The sequence below is a fragment of the Molothrus ater genome, chromosome 6 (genome assembly GCF_012460135.2).
Source record: "Molothrus ater isolate BHLD 08-10-18 breed brown headed cowbird chromosome 6, BPBGC_Mater_1.1, whole genome shotgun sequence".
NCBI classification, from domain to species: Eukaryota; Metazoa; Chordata; class Aves; order Passeriformes; family Icteridae; genus Molothrus; species Molothrus ater.
This window is the reverse complement of record NC_050483.2, coordinates 48,440,723-48,462,069: the sequence shown is the minus strand read 5'-3', so window position 1 is coordinate 48,462,069 and position 21,347 is coordinate 48,440,723. Positions and strand designations below refer to the sequence as shown.

Genomic DNA, 21,347 nt, shown 5'->3' with positions numbered 1-21,347 from the left:
TCACAAAGAAGAATTATTACAATGGATGCCACAAGAAACAATTAAAGCCATCAGCAAAAAAACCCTACAGAGAGGACTTAATTCCACCTGGTTTGCCCCCTCAGAGATGCCTCTTCAAAAATATTCTCAAAATCACCATCCAGTCAAAAGAAGGTAAATTTAGGGATTTAAATTGGACATGAAGAGATCCCTTGAGAAGACAGATATTGCTCTCCATTGGCAATGTATGGGAAGGTAAGTACCTAATCCTAAGGCAGTGCACACAGTGCTTATTTGAAAATCTGTACAAAACCTAAAAAATGTATCTCATTACGTGCTGGAATAGGAACCTATTACCTATTACTATTTAAGGATATTTCCCTACTTATTTCCTACTCATTTAAAGTTTCAGAGTTGCAGTAAAATTGAAACATATATCTAAAATTAACTACACAGACCCATTTTAAATGTAACTAAATCAATAAACTAGTAGTAAAAGGAATAGCAGATAAAAATAAAAGGATTTTTCAAAAGTAATTACAATTTCTCCAAAGCAGTTTTGCATTTTGGAAGTGCCCTGCAAGTCATGAGTGTAATATGAATGACTGTACTTGGAAATAAAGTCAGAGGAATAAAGACACATTAGATAACATAGAGGTGACCATAATAAAAAGATGACCATGTTCACTCAAGATAAAATGAAATCAAGTTAGAAAACATTTGAAAAAACCAAAGTTTTCTATGTATTTGTTGGTAGGGCTGAACTCAAGATTTTACAGAGTTTTTCCAAGGTCCTGAGTAAGATCTTTGTAACAGGGATGCTGCTTTGAGTGTTTTCCTCCTAGCACAATTCAATACCTGATCAACTTTCCCTTGAACATAAACTGGAAACCACACTGTGAGACATTTCCCAACTGGGAAGACTACATCATTGATGCCTGCATTACATCCTACCAAGTACCACTTACCAAGTTAAGACATTATATATTTATTGTCAAGTGTGTAGAATTAATTGCAGAATAAAACCACATTTAATCCATCCCATTGCTCAAAGAGCACCACGGAATTATAACTGATAAAATGCAATACTCAATGCAGGATGTCCAGATTCAGAACAACCTGAAACCAGAAAGTATTCTCCTTGGAAAGAACTTGAACATATTCTAGAAGGTAGAGTTTCATTATTCTGAAGGGAATCTCTGAACAAACTTGTTTGATCCAGCCTGTAATACAAAAGGCACTTATATGAAACACACATACAATGAGCAAGTCAAAGCCCTCAGAAGGACCTCAAGAAATGTCCCTGTGATCCCTAAGAAGGACTGGGTCCCAGTAAATAAAAGAGCAAATGCAGCATGATTAAACTTTTATTATATTTGGCTCCCTCAAAACAGATGCTCCCAGACAGATTTCTGTTTCACCCACTAATGACTGTCATACACAATCATGTCACTGATTTCAGAGGGCTGCAGGGTTTGCACACTTGCAGGCAAAACCAACAAGACACAGCTAAAGAATATTCACAAAATCCAACACCCTGCTTCATCCAACAGGGATATTCAGCCACTGCAACAGAGGGAAGAGAACCAGACTGTGCCATGCTGTTTCAGGAAGGGGAACAATTGTCACACTGCTGGTGTCTGTCACAATCTCTGCCTGTAAGAGCAGTGCCCCCCTGACTGTGCTTGGGAGGCAGCAGTGTGCTGCTCCTGCTCACCCTCCAGTCTGGGCTCCAGCATCATCACACACTGCTGAAAGGATAACACAGGAGTGATATGAAAAGACAAACACTCGTAGGCAGGGGGTCAGAAGGAAGAGGTGAATCACAAACATGTGCAGGGGAAGGCAGGCTGGTGGGAAATTCTATATGCATTGGGTATTTCCCATTGTCCCAGAGCAAACCTTCCCCAAGAAATCTGTTTTTTTGATTACTTCAGATATGACCCCCATAAGATTTAGAGTGGGCCTTGGTCAACTTCAGCTTTCTGTTGCAAGATCTACAAAGAATGTGATGGGAAAGGGAAGCGCTCATTTTCAGTTTGAGGCTGTGTCTCTCAAGCTTGGGTCTTACCAGCTTGGATGAGAACTCATTAAAGTGGAGTTTGAGTGTGGAGCTTGAGTCTAGTCATGACAGCACTGCTGTCATGAAGCTCATTTCATTCATTTTTATTAAAATCAGCTTGTTTTTCTTGCAGCTTAAATAGAGAAGTAATAGGAAACAGAAACAAATACTTCTGTCCCACTCCTTCGGTTCTGGGGGTGGACAGAGCCCTGGTGTGACTACACACCAATTCCTACATACACATTAGGGACACCACTGAGTTTAAACATGTTCTTCAAACACCAGGTAGAGATCAGATCCCACCTGTGTATCCCAGATCTAACCACAGCAGCACTTTTCCCCCTGCAAGGCACTGAATTACTCCAGCACTGGGGTAACAAAACCAGTGCCACCATCTCCAAGGTGAAAGCAGAGCCTGGATTTTGCAGAAGAGTAAGCTTCCACCTCTCACCTTCCATCATAACCCATTTCCTTCTGTAATCCTGTAGTACAGGCACCATCTGTTTCCCCAAAGGGAAAGTGCTTGCTCTTTGAGGAATGTAGAAAAACTAAGGTTTTAAGAACACCACAAGTACCCCTTGTCCATATAGTTATACTCCCTGTAAATCTCACCAATACCCATCCTTTCTATTTCAAGCTTCTTACAGTTCCATAAGAAAAAAAGAAGGAAAATTAACAATTCATCCAATTCTTGATGATCTGATGGAGAAAAAGAAGAAATAAAATTTCTAGAAAGCATTAGAGTGCACAGCTCATTACTGAAGAAATATCATTGGGTCACTCTGGCCTTTAGAATAAACCACTTTCAATGTAAAGTATAGTCCATATTGTGTTGAGAAAACCCTTATCCATTACTTGGAACCAAGCCCTGGCTGCCAATTGACTGTGGCCTGCGAAGGCTTCAAACAAGATGGGCCCTGAGCCAGAATCTGTTCACATGCAGAGAAACATCAGCAAAAACAGCCAGTCAGGATTTGTGTCACAACAAGAACTGTGTTACAAATCTGATTATTTGCACAATGAAGGAGGAAGGAAAAGTGGAACTAATTTTCTTTATGGACGTTAATCTTCCCCTTTTATTCATATGTAAAGTTCTTTCTTGCTTTATCTTGTCTGCTTTGATTGTAAGCTCTTCAGGGCTTTTTGCACATTTTCAGTGTCCACCACAAGAGCAGCTAATGAGTCTTTAAAACATTACTAGGGTCATCTCACTTCCAATTCCAAAACTGCCTTAATCCTTAATGGACTAGTGATATTCTGATGTTAATTTTTAATCATTCTCATCTACAGCTTGTTTCACCAATCCTAATGAACCAATGGCTTCACAACACTGAACAAACTCTAAATACAGCAAGCTATTCTCCTGCTGGAAAAATAAAAGTAAAGCCAAAGGCTGATCTTGAACACCTTTCACCAAGAGGCTAAAATACAGGGGCATGCTCATTCTTCTTTTCAGAAAACACAGTGGCTTTGGTCAAAGGCTGCTTGGCATTCTGGGGCTGAAAAGTGCACAGCTGACCCCTGCTGATCTCTTGCTATGACAGCAGAAAAGCAAAAAAATGCAGCATTGGCATCTGCCAACTGTACTTGGGCATCCACAGACAGAACAAAATGAACCAATATGAGCTGACAGCCTTAAAATATTTATCTAATCCATATTATTTTCATCTTGGGCCTTCATTTAAACCTGAAATCTAGATAATGACATGTTTCTTTCCTTTGCAGAAATGCAGACAAGATATTTTGCACAAAAAAAGTTTGACATTAGCAGAGTGAATTATAGGGATATTGATGTACTCTGATTTCTCAAAAGGTTACTGTGATCTTTTGTTGATTAAGAGACATGATGTCACTAAGATAAATGCTTCAGTTGCTATTAAGATCTCCCAGTAACACATCAAACATTTTTACACAAAGTGCTGGATAACATAAGGAAAGGTTACTTCTCATGTCAAAGAACAAAGTCTGTGACCTTAATGATTTTGCTTTGCATTACAGTAGAAATGTAAATGCTTGATTTAAGCAATACTGATGCATTATCCTTCACAGTTCAGAAATCAAGCATTAAAAGACATATGTAAGAAAGCTTTTTCCAGGTGATAGCCTCTACATCTGCTGGCCATCTTGTTCTTTCAAGTGAAAAAGATATGAAGGAAAAGAGAGACTAAATCTATTTTTAATAAAAAATGAACTGCTATTTTATATCATGATTTCAGATTATTATATCATGGCACAAAATGATGAATGGTAGATTCATGATGAATCTGCCTCATTTTCCCATAAAGATACAGAAAATGAAAAGAAATTATTCTAAACCAGACAACTGCTAACTGGACCCAAACCACTCCAAGCCTATCTGACATAAAACACAGAGGTGCTGACTTCAGTTCAAGGTGATAGCTCCCTCTTTCTAGACATCCTCATTCATACCTCACACACAAGCTTTTTTTACCCTCTCCAAAGACATGGAGTCAGCATAGAATGAAATTCTTGTCTTCAGGACTCATGCATTTGTTGAAAAGATACAAGACAATCTCATCTTTCACACAGCCAACTACAAACTCCTACTGGGTAACTTGAACTTGTTGCTCAAAGGACTTGGTTAAAAAGATGGAGTGAGGGGTGCAGAAAAGGTACAACCAATTATCATTTGATCATAGAAGGCCTGGAAAGAGGAAAATGCATGTTTAGTCCATCTTGACATAATTTCAGTGACAGGGTGAAAAATCTAACCAGATTAACCTGAAATGGACTATGCAAATGGAGTCCTTGTAATGCAGTGATGCTGAAAACCAGATCTGAACGCGTGCTTTGGAAATCCAGATCTGAAAGCAGATGCATGTGTGATGGCACAAGAATGTTTTTATCTCAATTACTAAAAATGCTGCACTGAGGGAAGAGGAGGGGCATGCTGGCAGGCAGCTGCAAACAGATGTGAACAAGCTGCCCGTCCCCACTCCCAGGGCTGGCCTGGCTGCTCAGCAGGACTGCCCGACCAGCAAATGAAGAAGCAGGGGAACTCAGACTGCTTCAGTGAAAGGAAATTTGCACAAATAAGGATATCCACAAAGCAATGATTCCTTGCTGTCAGTTTCACTGCATTGCTGCTGAGGTGAGAGCAGTAAAACTGTAGGGCTAACAGGATTTACCACCACTGTAAGCAGCTTTCAGAATTGTTCTCTCGCTGTTACTTAAACTAATTAATAAACTAATGACAATCTCTTTATTGTTTGTCATTTTAATTGGTTGTTCTTTTATTTGTTTGGCTAAACCCCTGATATGAAAGCCATTGAAAGCCTGCCCAAAATGAGATATACACAGGCTGCTGTTAGGCTCCTCTGTAAGCCAGTTCATTGCTTGGAAGAAAAGGGCACTGCTTTCTGGAATACAGTAGCTGGATGATAAACAGCCAGTGACTATGGAGCATTTTTGGGAGGATCACTGACAGGCTGACAGCTTCAGGCATATATGGTTTCATGTATGGGAATATAATTATGCTTGTTTTCTTCACAGATGTGGAGAAAAAGACAAAAATCCTTCAAAATGGTGTTCAGTGGGCTGAATATGCAGATACCTGTGATTTGAAATGTCTTAATTTTTTTACTCTATCTTGGTAGTAACAATTCTAGTTAAATATAAGGATCTCATAGGACCTGTGAAAATAAAGAAAAAGGTTTTGATAAAAACCCAAAAATAAAGGAATGGCAACAGGGCAAAGATGGAAATGAAACAGAAGTCCAGCTGGAACTGTTGTGGTTGTTACACACATCAGCAGTCCAGCCATGGCCCAGTATTTTACCAACTTTAAAAAAAGACAGTTTTCAGCAGGTATTGTGGAAAAAAACCCATAAAGCGGCTTTGCTGTTTGTGTGAAACAAAATACAAGGTTGAGGACATATATGGGGAAAGGCAGTCCTGAAATACAAAAAGTGATTAATGGATGAGATTATGGCAGCTGGAATTAGATGAGCTTTTGAAGGGAAATACAGAAGAATGGATGAGATGGTTGATAAAAGTGTTCATTTATCATATAAATGGTCCTCATTTGAGACAGATGAAGAAAAGGCCAAACATGACCTAACAAAACAATTGCTTGTTTTTTTTGGTTAACATTTTCAAGTTTCCAAATCTTCACAGCACTTCCAGTTTGCTCTGCATTCAGTGAAGTGCAGAGTGCATATCACTCGCTTGTTATTTCCTCAGTTTATATTTTTCTCTCCACAGGTCTGTGCAAAGCTAATTTGCCTTTTACTTACGGATTCTGAGCAGTTTGTGGGCACTGCACTCAGGCTGCCTGCTCTGCTGCAGAAGCAGCTATCACCAAAACACCCCTGACACTGCCTGCAAGACATATTAGCGAGCGGATTTACATCTGCTTGTGACTCTTGTGTGGTTTTTCGGTTTTTTTTCAGTTCTGCTGTATGTGTCCCACATGTGACAGCTGTAACACAATGTTTCCAGCATTGTTTCTTATCTGAATCATGCCTATATCATGCAGGCAAAGCCTGTGTTTATTCCCACCGATGATTCACAGCTGCTCTCAGCATCGAGCACTCAGTGCACAGAGTCACGGACCTGGCAGCAAATGTGTCACAAACACCCCTCTCCTGGATTGCCCTTTTGCTCTTCAGTGAAAGGCACTTCTGCTCTGGCAGACAGGGGCCATTCATGCAGTGGCAGATGGGCAGCAGAAGAGCAGTGCCAGCCCCCCAGTGCTGCCTGCCCACGTGCCCCTCGGGACGCAGGGACCACCGCTCTGCCCAAGGCTCACAAACAGGGGCCACCTGCTCCTGCACGCTGGCACCATGGCCAGGGCTCACCCTGTCCTTGTATGGCAACAGGGTCAGGTGGCATCCTGTTGCTGGGGAGCTTTCCTGGGCAGGGAGGAAGGTGAGGGCTGGCTCCCTCTGGTCAGCATCAGGTTTACATGACGTGAATGCACATATGCCCCCACTGCTGCTTTGCTTCCTGCTTTTTAACAGCAATTGTTCCCATCAGCCTGTTTCTTTGAGAATGTATCAGGTTTTTCAAAAAATACATGTGGATGCTACCTAGTGGCTTCTGTAAAATAGAATAAAAAGAAAAAAAAATCCAATTCTGGATGATTCAGGTTTTTGCTGATGGTTCCCATGACATAAATCCAGTGCATGGTTTGGGCAGCACAGGCCACAGTTAAATTTGACCTACAAAAATAAATGTAGCCCAGACAGTCTAGAAAATAAATACTCCTATAGCAAAAGCAGTTCACATCACATTTGAAAGATGACTGATTGCTGCTTTAGCACTGGTTCCAGTAATTCCAGGGATCACAAAAGCAAGTCTACTTTCTGATTAATTAGAAAAAAATTAAGTGGAAGGGGAAGAAAAAAGGCCAAATATGCTGACTGCTGACTGTTATGCTTCAGAAGCTACAGTCAGGCACCTCCAGGGAAAGGCAGAGTTCTCCTAATGCTGAACCAGTGAGATTAACATCACCGACATACACATCCAGGTATGAGACCCTACAGAGAATATAGGTTACTGAATGAATAAATAAATACACCCTTAGTGGTTCTCAGAGATCAGCACCCACATTATTTGATACTAGACAGAAAAGGAACACTACCATCACACAGAACCATGGCAAAGGAGGGTCAGATGGCAGCACAGATACTCAAACTCTGCCCTGTGTTGCTGTGACTCAGGTGCAAGGCTGCAGCAGCCCATTAAAGCAGGGTGGCAGTGAGAGAGATGAACAAAGAACAAAGAAGGGTAAAATATTTCATCACAGCTCTGAAGTCAGGCCCCTGAAAGCACCATCCATGTTGAGCTTTTAAGCACACACAGCCATACTGTTTCCCACACACTTCAAAAACAGAGGGTAGGTAAGTCCCAGTTAGGAACACTGACAGCAAGACCAGCCTGATTACAAAGGCCCTCTGTAGCTGCCACTGTGCTGGGGTGTCTCTCCAAGAGACAGCTGCTGAGGGGCAATTACCACTGATCAGACCATGTAACCAATCTGGTGCACTCAAGGGATGATGGCTCTCATCTCCAAGCCAAGCATACAGATCCTGCCATGAGATGCTTTTTCTGTGTGGTCCCCTCCACAGCTTTGAGGAGGAGGAAAGCTGAGACAAAAGGAAAACCAAAGCACAATATCCATGTCCCTAAATGCTGTGTCTTCATGGGATATTATGGACTCACCCTCATTTTGTTTATCCAGGGTTGTTCCACTTCAGCCCCCAAAATAGATCACAGATTTTAATCCTATCAACTTTCTTGACTTACTGGGTTTTTTTATATATCTGTTGTCAACCACTGTTTGACTTAATAAAGATTTACTGACTAAATACAAGTATCATGCCCACATTTCTGGGGATGCAGTGATGGAAAATATGAACTTCTGCATTTGTTTCTTGGCTATCCAAGAAAAAATGTTTATATTTTCAATTTCTTTCCCCTTCCACATTTTCAAGCAAAATAGGAAAGCAATCTCTAATTGTTATTTCTTTAAATGTTTGCTCAACTATGAATTTACTTGACCTTTCTTACAGTAAATATCACTTGCTTACATGTGAGAATTACTCATCACTACTGAGCAGGTAATAAAATCAGTGAATACAATGGCAACAGCAGACAGGAATCAGCATGTTCCTGCATTTGATGAGCCACATCCCTTCTTGATACCACTTCACTCAGAAAGGAAATGTGTGCTTTCACCAGGTAAGTATGTGGCCTTGACCTTAGCTCCTCTATTAAGTTAACAGAAACAGAGTGAAATTTTCAGGTCAAGCAGTAGGTTGCAAACCACACAGAAAGTGCTGACAGAGCTATTTTACCTGTGCCTCAATATTTTTCAAGTGACTGATTTTAAAAATAAATTGCTAACAAGGCAACTGCAGGAATATCATGTTTGTTTATTCTCACATCAGTGACTGCGAAACTGTAAATAGGTGTGACAGCTGCTGCATCTCCTCTGTTGTCACCACTCTGCTGCTCCTGTGAGACAGGCAGTGAACAGGATGACTACTAGGACTGACAGGAGCATAGATGATCCTGAGGCAAAGAGTTGTACATGAGCTCTATTACTCCTAAACTGATGTCAGGGTTTCTGTCAAAATCAGCACGCAGAAAGATGCTGCTTATTTTTGGGGAAGAGCACACCCTGTTCTGCTTGTTGGCCAAACTTTACTGCAATGGTCCAGAGTCTGAAAGTCCCAGTTTTCTAAACTTCTGTGAGATCACCTGCCAGACTCATTTTGAAGGAAACGACACCACAGTTTAAAAAAACCAAACAACAAGACAAAACAACATAAAAATCAGATCTTGATAGTCATGAATCCAGTACCAAAAGACAAAGCTACAAGCTTCAAGCCATAACTTCACTAACATCTGGAAGAACTCAAGGGATGCTCTGAGCATCCCTGCAGGGCCACCTGACTGCACATGTGGAGTAAGAAGGATTTGCTGCTTTGCCTCTGCAACCAATGGCCAGTTTGAGCTTCCACACTAAGGAGCACCAAACTGGGAATAAGTGCTCACTGAGACCCTTATCTCCTCTGTGGCCTCATGGGACAGTCCAACCTTCCTCTTTGTATCCTTTAATTTCAGGTGAAACTTCACACTTTTCATGAAAAGTTTTGAGGTTTATGAGAATAAAAATCACATTAGAAGGTCAACTCTGTAAGTTGCAGGTCACTGCTGGATGCAGCAGTTGGACAACAACCCTGAAATACAGTGAGCAACAGACTCAGCTCTATTGTCTGTCTCTGGTTGCCACCCTATGTGTGCTTGCCCATGCTAGCCTAGCCTATGGTCCCTCACCTCCCTGGTCATGCCACATTCCTGTGGGACAGAGCAGAGGCACCACAGATCATCAGAGTGTTGGGGTGCACTATCCTAATCATGTCTCACACAAATTTACAGTAGATGCCTGATGGCTGCTTATATTGTAGTGCCCCTGAGATCTCTAGACTAAGTATGGAAATGCACCCATACCCTAAATGTTACATATTTCTGTAAAAAAAGATACCATGGATGTGGTGGAGTCCAGTTGAATTACCATCATAATCCATGGGCAATACAAGGTATTGAATTTTTTAATAATTAAAAAATCTAACACTAAGAAATTCTTGAATCTGTTTGCATTGATGAACTTATATCCTTGATTAGGCAAGGCTAGAGTGTAAGACTATGTGATTAGTTTTCTAACAGCAAAGATCAGGTGGCAAAATAAGACCAACTGTCATTACAGAAGAGACTCTCCTATTTATTGTTTTCTAGAACTGAGTTTCAAGATTTTTAGTAACAGTTGACTTTGCTATTTCCAAAGCCAACGGTTACAGAAACAATGAGCTGGCTTCTGGGAGCTGGCCAGCATCTTCTACACCAGTTCAAATCAGACCATGTTGTGTCCTCAAGGAAGACAGCAGAGTTTGGCCAAACCTACCTTTGCTTCCTCTCATTCCCTTCACTTGTCAGCATAACCCATGGCATATGCTGGCACCTGAAGGCTTTAAGGCACAGAAAGGGATTGTTATTATGGCAGCCCAGACTGCAGCTTACATCAGCACAGTGTCCTCTGCCTTCTCCATGCCCTCCTTCTCCAGACATGCACCGTGCAGAGCAGAGGTCGGGATTCAAATGTTTTAGAGGCAGGCAATGTTTATTTAGTCATCCAAATACCAATCTTTAAAGTGCTGTTAAGGGTATTATGTACACTAAAGTGATAAGCAAGATATGCACCATGAAAACCACCCATGCTGAAAACTACAGCTGGCTGGGTAAAGAAGGTTACCTGTGAAAGTGTAAAGGACAGTTGTAAGAGAAGTCAGGAGGTGCATGTCTCTTCTCACACTTCATAAGATTACAGGAGAAATGAGTTGCAAAACTACCTTGGAGAACAAGGGAGAGAGCAAGCACAGCAATTCAATTTCTTCTGCTTCTGTTTCATGTCCTTGAGAAATGCCAGAGAACACACCAGGAGAATAAAACATCTGCCACCCTGAAAACAAATTTCACCGCCTTGCTCATCTGCACGGTTTCACCACATGCTCAGTCAGACTGCTCAGAGACCAGCACAGAATGAACCATTTCACAGCCTGGATCCTATCACAGAATAACCATTTGGCATGCCTTTATGCTAATAACCACATATTTAATTAAGGTGACCTCTAGGTCAGTGAGGGGAAAGATATCATAGCACAGGCAAAGAGAGAAGAGTGTTTGTGAATGAAATTTCAGTATCTTTTGCACAAGATACTGATGCTGGGCTTAGCATCTAGAAGAAAATTCAGAACTTTTCAGACTGAGATTGTAAATTACTCTGCTCTAGCTGAAGAACAACCAAAATATAGAACAGAGCAAAGGAGGTGACATTTCCATTCCTGATATTTAGATTCCATATCAAGTACCATCAATTTTTAATAACCTGCAGCCCAGTAAAGACATACTAACAGGCTTCTGTCTTTAGTAAGTCAACTGGGAAAGTTTCTGCCCTGTTGCTTACAGTTTCAGTGATTGCAGCATTTTAATTACTCCTCTGATGCATTTGGATCTCTTGATCCTGAATAGGAGAATTGTTTACTCTCTCATCCCCATCTTCCAGAAGTAAACTCAGATTTCTGTAGGACTTGGACTGGACCTCGTGCAACTATAGCATCTGAAATAATTTATAGAAGGTAAGGATGGAGGATATGAGAGATGAAGGAAGAAGAGGAGAGCATACCTGAGTTGGAAGGAAAAATTCTACACTGGCAAACAAGAGGAAAGTTGTGAGGAAACCCCTGAGAAAGATCCATAAAAACTTATGTGGTGCATCAAGGAGGGTAAGGTAGAAAGACAAAAAGAGAAACCCAACATATTTCAAGTAGAGCTCACATTTAAAGAAGATCTATTATAACACCTCAAAATGCTTTGGCAATTATTGCAGATGATCAAGACATTTAATTATATACTTCATTTAAGCAGAAGGGAAGTTCAGAGAATTACATACTTCAGGCATATACTTAATTAGGGTCTAGATATTTAAAAGAGATCAGCTGCTCCATGTCCTTGGGTTCAGCTGACATCTCAGAAATCCTTTAAAACTTTTAATTTTAATATTTTTGTTTCTGCATCAGTCCTATTGTTACTTTTTCTCTCTGAACATACACCTGAAAACCTCTACACATCAAAGAGACACAGCTGTCTTTTTCCTTTCCATGCAGCAACTCTGGTATTGGTCTCTTATATCAGTCACAGAACCCAGCACACCATCCCACATTTTGCAAATTGTCTTCCAGCTGTTTTGGCAGGGGAAAAAAAAAAAAGCCACAGTGGAAGTTTGGTTTTGTTTTAGTAATGCAGGCTCATTCATAGGGTGTTCCACCTTTTGTAATATTTGAAAAGCTTACAAACAAAATTATAACAAACAGAACCAGCTGAGGCTAACAGCTTTTAATATTATTATTTTTTTAAAACATTTCCACACTAGAGACAATCACTTTGTAAAACAAAAAGAAATGGCCCTGCATCGAGCAGCTTGCTTCATAGAGGTGCTGAGCTTTTCTCAAGTGACCGTAATAGTAATGATTTCTAATTAGCTGCTGCTTGGCAGGTTTGGGCTCTGGCAGCTACCAGAAGTGTGGAATTCAGCTAAGACTTAAGATTCAGAGTCAGAGTAGGTGTCATTTCAAAAGCCTGGTGCTGTGAGACAGACTGAGAGCACTGTGTGGGTGTGTGTGAGCCAGCGGGAGCAGGCAGGCAGTGAGCACCGCTCACAGCTCCACTTCTGGCTGCTGTGTGCTCATGGCTGTACTCAAAGGGAGAGATTTTCACCCTGCTGCTCCCTGTAATCCTGCCAGCACTGCAAAGAACACAGTCAGTAAGTGCTTGGCACTCCTGGTCTTTGTGTCACAGCTGGCCATGTCTTCTGTGCCTATTCAGTGCCCAGTGTAAGGACAGGCCTTCCTCCCTGCAGCACACTGCACACCCTGACCACACAGCACCTTCAAAATAGATATCAAGGAGTTCACACACTTCATTCTGCCCCTTTTTTTGTTCCAAAGTGCTCATAACTTGCATATGAAATGTCAGGATCCTGCTTGCCAAAGGCTTCCATTCCATGGAAATGGAACAATCCTGACATGTTAACCAGCACAAGAAGTAGATCAAGCCACCGATCAAGCCACACAACTATCATCAGTTTACAATCCATTTTCAAGGATCTTTCTTTCATACTTCAGCATGTATCTGCTGGAAAAAAAAATGTTTACAAGAGAGCCATCAGTTTTTCAAAAGATACCTCTAATAATCATCATCCCTGTGAGAAGAGGATAGGGTTGACAGTAATTCTGCATAGGATACTATACTCATCAAACCAAGATGTCTGCTGAAAACAGACAGAGGACTACAACAGATCTCACTAGCTTAGGCAGAAAATGCAATTCATGAACAAAAACACTTCCAAAGAAACTAAAGTCCAGCAGAGAGACATAGCAAACTAAAAGAGCTGGTCACTGCTGAATTTACTTGGATTGCTGCTGTAATTTTCTGCTTTCCACATCACTGCACTACATTTGAATGGTCTAATATTTTATCAGTGATTTAATTTGATGGTGTATGGTCACCAAAGGATCACTGCTTTTCTTAATCCTATATAACCCTTTGAATCATTTGGAGATTTTTGCTTTTGTCTGTTATGGGAATGAACTTAGGAAGATGGTGAAACTAGATTCCTAATGGCCAGTATCCATTCCATTTTCAACAAAACTTAAACCAGGATTTCCACCCTCATGTTTGCAGCTCATCAATGAATGGAAAAATCCATCCAAAATCAGCAAAAACCAAGATAACACCACCATCACCACCCCAATCTATAACCAGTTAAGATTTTATAGCCTATGGATTCTGAGGACCCAACTGGGCTATTCAGCTGCTGCCCAGAAACTCCATTCTCATTGTGTCTCCCAAGAGAATCATTGCTCAGTGTAGGACAGGGTTGGGTTCTTACTGTTCAAGAAAAAACAGGCACCTCACCAAGCAATTGGCATGAATGTAGTGCTGCTTCAGTCTTCATTCCCCTTACCTGCCATCTCTAGCTATTATTTGTGTACAACAGGACACCAGCTACTGCTGCAATAAAGAGTAGTGAAATGCTTTATGTCTGTAAAACATGTGAATGTCTATTTGCTATTATATTACAACCCTCCTTTCCACATTCAACAAAGACAGAAATATGTGACATCTGCTCTGTTTGTGAAGTTTTTAGCATGTGACTGCTGAAAACCCTGCAAATTATTTCAATAAATATTAACTGTGTCACAGAATTAGTCACACAGTTAATGGGCACATGAAACACAATTAAATTATTTCCAGTTTCTTCTAACCCTTAGTGTGCAAAGGTGCACAAACACGTGTGCCACATGAGCCACATCCTCCTTTCCCTTCTCCACCACCCACCTCCTACCACATCCTCCTCTTCCAACATGTAAGAGCTCCTATGAGAAATTAATCATGCCATTAATTGATGAAAGCACAGTCACTCCCAAAACACTTAGCCTCAGGCTTCCCTGAATTAATAACATGACCAACAGTAGGTTTTCTCTTGCTCTCCTAGGATATTTTTCTATGAATAGCAAAGCATTCTCTCTCCATCGGTGCCAGGCTTTAAGATGCCTCATTTTAAGCAAGTGGACAGTCCTGCTGATGCTACTGGAACAATATACACGTGTTCCAAGTGCAGTAAATGTTTAAGTGATTTGCTGGATTGGAATCACTGCTTTTAACATCTTTTGACAGCAATTACAAGCAGAATCCTGGAACAACAGCCTCCTCCAAAGTGCAGTATCAACACTTTATAAAAACAGTACGCCCAAATCTCCAATGAATTTTCAAAAGCTTTCCTGGAACAGAAATTTCTACTATACAAGACTTGGAAATGTAGTCTGCAGTGTTACTGCAGTGATAAGAAAAGTGAAGGGATTCCTCTTGTTCCCCACACTAATAAAAATCTAATGCAATTGTGCCAAGCAGCCAGCAGAAAGAAAATTATTCTCACCTCAACTGTTGGCAACATCCTGGATGAGGGCACTGATTTCTGCACACAAACCAGGATTTTGGCAACATCTGGATTATACAGCTGGACCCTCTGGCTGTGCTATTCCACAGCAAGACATCCGGACTTAAGATTGAACCAAAGCATCTGGCAACTCTTTAGTTAAACTCACACCTGCTTTGATTCTATTTATTATAAGTCAAGACAGTCTGGAGGAATCAAAGAATGCCAGAGAAAATGACTTTAACCTTTGGAAGAAAGTGGAGCTGGTAGAGTAATGGTCAGTGCCCTATTATGCAGATAAGTGAGCACTGAACTGGTTACATAAAAGAACGACTACAAGCTCCTAGCTAACATTATTAATGTTTAATGATATAGATCAAAGAGGTTTTGTCTTAGGTCTTAGACTACAATCAAGGCAGCTTTTGACAAGGAGTTGTTTATGCATCTTTTAATCCCAAATCTCCATTGGTTTGGCAAAGAGATTGCTTTTTGGTGATCCCACTTTTTACAGAAAAAAAAACAGTCCTAAGCATACACCAGTAATGTCAAAGCTTCCAAATGGCCACTATTTAGCACTTTCAAAGACATACTCCCCAAGGTGCAAGCATGGCTGAAAGGTCTGTCCTTCTCTGGAGCTTTCTTGGCAGCAGAGAATGGACACACAGACACATGCAGCTCACGTTGAGCAAGCAGCCTGGATTCTGTTTTGAGCTGGTGGGACTAACCTGCCCAAACCACAAATCTAAACTCTCTTTTTTAATTCAGATTACCTTGCTGAAAGAAAGAGCACACAGCTAATAAAGGCTTTGAATCCCTCTTGACCCCTGAGAGGGAGAATAGATAAAGAAATAGTGAGAAAACAAATGCAGTTATTATCCTACACTCTGGTTCCTCTGTGCTGATACAGCAGAGTACAGGAAATCCTAATTGTGCATCCTCTAACATCCAGAAATCTCATTAGAAAGGAATTAAGGGATACTGGACCTATGTCTGGGATTTCTGGAAATGCAGCAGCTCTGTTCAGGCAGCTGGGTGTCCAAGAATGCCAAGCACACCCTCTGTGCACACACCAGCCTTGCAGCACGCACATGGGCTGTCCATGTCAGCTGGAAAATGTGAGTATAAAGCTGGTGAAGGGTCTGGAGCACAAATCTGATAAGGAGTGGCTGAGGGAGCTGGGGATGTGGAGCCTGAAGAAAAAGGAGGCTTGGGGGAACCTCATTGCTCTCTACATCCACTTGGAAGAAGATTGTAGCCAGGTGGAGGTTGGTCTCTTCCTCCAAGCAACAAGTGACATGGCAACTTAAAAACAGCCTCAGGTTGGGACAGGGGAGGTTTAGATTGGAAATTAGGAAACATTTCTTAATGCATAGTGCTGCTACGTGTTGGAACAGGCTACCCAGGGAAGTGGTTGAGTCACCACCCCTGGAGGTAGTTAATCAATGTGCAGATGTGGCAGTTAAGGACATGGTTTAGTGGTGGACTTGGCAGTGCTACATTAATGGCTGAAACAGATCTTAAAAGTGTTTTCCAATCTTTAAATGACATAATGACAATGATGCTATGATTCCATAAGTCAAAATGAAAGGATATTTTAAATCAAAGTTTGTAGAATTTGCTATTATAATATTTTCTCACAAATAACTTGCATGATATTATTGACCCTACATGAACTCAGTTCATCTGGTGTATTCCAGGGCTTTTCAGAGGTTATATAGCTCTTAATAGTGTATGTTTCATGTGGAAGCATGGATTGCTATTCTCCCAATAGGGAACTATATGGTTTCTTCAAGACACAGCAATGACCACCTCCCTACTGTGGGGAAAGGTGACCTGGATTACTGTCAATGCAATGAAAGGCTTCAAGTGACTTGAATGATCACTGACCAGACCTGAAATCCTAGAAGAGTAATAGAGAACACAAAAGCAATGAAATTATCTTTATTTTATAATGGTTTTGCTTTCTGTACCAAACTTGCTCATTTGTTTCTCTAGCTCCTGAAGCATGGTATCACTTTTCATGTTTAAAACAAACCCCTATTACTCTAATTGAAATGAAAGATTATAAAAATACAACTTTTAATTATTAAACTATACACAAAGAATTCAACTTCTTGTACTTCAAATCCTCAGAACCTGTTTACAAAGAGGTTTTGAACATAGGGAATCATGAACTATACATGATTTACTCAAAAAAAATCCACCAAAATAGCCATACTCTGAAGGCTCTTGCTACCTTTTCCCTGTTCTAAACTTAAAAGAAGAAAAGACCATTTATCTGACAACTAAAATTTTATTTTTACTGTAGGGAGACATACCCAACCAAACACTGCAAATTAAGGAAATCCAGTCTTCATTTTCAATATGAAACAGAAAATACAGGAAACGCTTCAGGAAAATTAAATTGCAAACATAAATCTTGAAAAACGTATCAGTAACATTATAACTGCAGGTGCTGCCCAGCTCATATCAATTTGGATCATACTGAACACCATGACATCATTTTTTATTTCTCTGTCTTCCCATTTTTTTCCCACTAAAAGCTTCTATTTTTTTCAGGTTGAAGACATTTCAACCCTGCTCCCATTAACATTTTTTCCTCCAGCTGGCTGTTAAATCAATATTAATTGTGGTCTGTCAGAAGCAGGGTGGGGAGCAGCTCACCCCTGGGCATCTGGCAGCAACCCCCTAACCCCTGACAAAAGCAGGGAGTGCTCTTAGCTGGATGCAGCACTCAGCACCTCTCCAAACCCGGCTTTTATGCTGCAAGCAAAAGTCTCTACCTATGAGAAGTGGCTATTTCTGAGGTTACCTAGACTACAAGAGCACTCTCAAATCACTGAACAACACAGAAATGAGGCTGTCATACAGCTTAGCAGTGGCTGAACATCTCTGGCACAGCATCTTGAGATGTACAGCATTACTTTAACTAAAATACAGATTTAAAATGGAAACCCAGTGACCAGCTGATAATAGGCTTTGACTAGGTGTGAGTCTTGCTCATTAGTACAAGGGACCTTAAACCAAAGCCAATTAGAGCACCAGCAGAACAGAGGACACCCAAGCCTGCTCAATCAGCTACTGACTGGAGATGAAAGGGCTAATGCAAAAGGGCTCATTTAAACAACAGATTTTATAGTTGCAGTCAAAAGCTGTTCTTCATGGCTCAGCTAATAAATACAAGACAGCTGAGGTGCTCAAGTGGTTGCTCAAGCTGCACTTAGGAGGAGGTCAGATTTGAACTGTTCATAATACACTGTAGAATCACTGAGGCTGCCAGTGGTGACCAAACTTTCACACTCTGCTTCTGTGTTTACATCAGAGGGGCTCTAACATACAGGTCATTTATGCTGTCTCACAAGACATCTAGCAAAGCCAACTTGAGTCCAAAATGAGCAGTGCAAAGGTGTGACAACATGAAAGCAATTTAGAGGAACATAAATAGTCTTCAGTATCCTGTAAAAATAAACGAACTTGAGAGGTAACCATTGCTTGTATGCCTTTAAGCATCTCAGTTTAGGTATTACCTACTTTTCTACAAAATATTAATATGTCTGGTATTCATCAGGTAAAATGTAATACTTGCTGCAGGTGGGTGATAATGAGAGTGATAGCAGAGTATCTTTAAAGGTGATTATGAGCAGGAAGTAGAAGCCAATAATTCTCTTGTGTTCTCACTCATTTGTTATTGAAGATATCTCACCGGACTACACCACCAGAGATGCTACAGAAATGATTCAAACAAAAAACCCAAAAAGATATAGCAGTGAAAAGAGAGTTGAAGAAAAGTAATACTTAAATTAAAGGAGTGTTACACTGAGGGTTAAATGTCACCATGGTGACAGGAATGGAAAGGGCTGACAGTTCAGAAAGGTACAAGAGGCCTGTGATGGGGAGTAACAGGGGTAACTGCAGCCTCTGCTGTACACAGTGACCTAAGAACTTGATTCATTTCCTTCAGTAGAAAAGGAGCCCAGGAAATCCTCTCCTACAGCTCATCATAGGTTAATAATTACACAAATACCCCCTGGAGGAATTCCCCATATGCCCTGTGCTGTGCAGACCCACTGAGCCCTGTGCCCCCACTGGGAGAGATCTGACAGCCCTGACTGCTTCCACCACCCTCACCACCCAAAGGGCTTTGACCCACACAGCTCCAAGGTATTCCAAGTCTTTCTTCCTGAGGTGTTTTGTCTTGCCTTCACCTCACACTGAAACAAAAACTATCAATTCACACTTCTTGTGACAAAGGAAAACAACAAATTAACCCCAAAGGATCAGGGAGAAAAGCACGTTTCACTGTAAACTGTTGCATTAATAACCTTTGGAAGTGTAAGACACATTTGCACTGGGAACTGTTGAGAGAAGCAAAGCAACAGTGCTTTGTGAGTCTTCCAACACACAGAATTAGCACAGAAGTTATGTAGAATATGGGACAACAAGAATAAGGGAGAGTATTAAAAAGAGAATGGGCAGCACTTTGGCACACTCCACTCTGATTATTGGTAAAAATCTCCTGCTGTGTGCTGCACCTCTGCTTCTGTGCTATGGGGGCATTCCCCTTCAGCTCAGTGCTTAGGGAACAAAAGATGGACACAGGGAGCTCACTGACTATGCTGAGAAGGACCATAGGAAAATGATCTGACACCTGCAAAATTTCTTTGGAATACTCCAGTTATCAGGAAGATCTCATATCAATAGAAACTATGCTTTCCTCCCTACTGTGGTTTTCCTTAAAAAAAAATTCTTAGAAACACATCCAAAGGGAAGAGATGCTTGGACAGCCAACTTCAGAAAGGCAGAGCCTGACACCCTCTCAGAGGTGGACTTTAGGAAGAGAACAAGACAAAACAGCCATTGCATTAATGAAACAGAACAACAGCTCAGGGATTAGATTTGGCTTCTAACAAACACCTCCAGCTGAAGTCAGCACTCAGGCAGCAACAGCGCAGAAAGGCTTTCCTGACCCCTACTCCCCCTCTCAATGGTGGGTGATGCTTTTTGGCAAAATCACAAACCTGGAGCCAAATTATTCTTGAAAAAGGCCAATTATACTTAGGTAGCCACATGAATAGAAGAATGTATCCTGGAAAAGGTAATGGATGGTCAGTGAGTGTGGCTTTGTCTCAAGCACAGCACTTTCTGTTAAAAACCCAATTCACCTGGATTCACCATGATGATTTTTGGCTTTGGGTGGCTTATAGCCAGTACATACTTCTCTGCATATCAAGCATGAGTACATTGAACACCAACACCCACAATCATGCCTCGAGCTGGAATCAGAACTAAGCTGCAATTAAAAAAAATTGTTCATGCAAACAGAGGAGTATTTCTATACACGCCAAGCTGAATTCTGTATGCCTAGACAACAACTTAAAAGAACCCAAAACCACAGCTGCACATATAGTCGCAATACGGAACGGGGAAAAAGAACCGAAAAATCGCATCTCCGATTTCCATTTACAGCCGGTCTGGGAGGATGGAGAGATGATTCCTGGCCTCGCCCAGCCCGCTGGCAGCGCCCCGGAGGCGGGCGGGGAGCGGCAGCCGGGCTGGGCCCGCCGCCGGCCGCTAACAGGTGCTGCGCCCCGAGCTGCGCCGCCAACTTCTCCTCAGCAGCGCTAAGCCGCCTCATTTTCTCCCTTTTTTCCCTCCTCCTCGCCCCTTCCCCAAGGCACGGGGCCGCTCAGGCTTTACCCGCGCCGCCGCAACTTTGGAGTAGAGGGGACCGGAGCGGAAAGCAGAGGAGGGGATGCTCGCCCGCCGCCCCCGCCCGGCTCCTGTCCCATCCCGTCCCGTCCCGTGCCACCGTCGCGCACCACCTGCGCGGCCATGAAGGAGAGGTCCATGGTGCTGCTGCTGGAGCTGCTGGCGGAGCTGGCGGAGGTGCTGAGGCTGCCGCTGCCGCTGCTGCTGCTGCCGGGGGCGGGCGGGGCGCGGGGGCGCGGCGCGGGCACCGCCTCCCCCAGCAGCGGCGGGCGCGGCCGCGGCAGCGGAGCCGACACCGGTACCAGTTCCAGCTCCGGCGGCTCCCGGCACGGCCCGGCACGGCCCGGCCCGGCGCGGCTGGCTCGGCAGGGGGCGGGGGCGGCGGCGACCCGGCCCCCGCGCTGGGCTGGGCCGGGCCCGCCCCCGCGGCGGGGGGAGGCCGGGGCGGCTCCGCCCGGCGGCACCTGTGGGGCGGCCCCGCCGGGCCCCGCTCCCCGCGCTGCCGGCAGCGCCCGCGGCGGCCCCGGAGCCCCGCGGCGGGGCCAGCCCGGGCCGGCAGGAGCCCCTCGGCCCTGG

General features: G+C 42.5%; 1 protein-coding gene across 2 annotated transcripts in view; it reads right to left on the bottom strand.

Moving 5' to 3' along the window:
• C6H14orf132 (chromosome 6 C14orf132 homolog) overlaps positions 1-21,087 on the bottom strand; it is a 40,926-nt gene extending 19,839 nt beyond the window's left edge. Inside the window, exon 1 of one of the 2 annotated variants that reach the window (XM_036383956.2) lies at positions 20,882-21,087. In XM_036383956.2, the coding sequence (XP_036239849.1) occupies positions 20,882-20,911 (30 nt within the window). In that variant the 5' untranslated portion in view covers positions 20,912-21,087. The remainder of the gene's footprint in view (positions 1-20,881) is intronic. The other variant, XM_036383957.2, reaches the window with a different exon arrangement.
• Between the last annotated feature and the right edge of the window lie 260 nt (positions 21,088-21,347).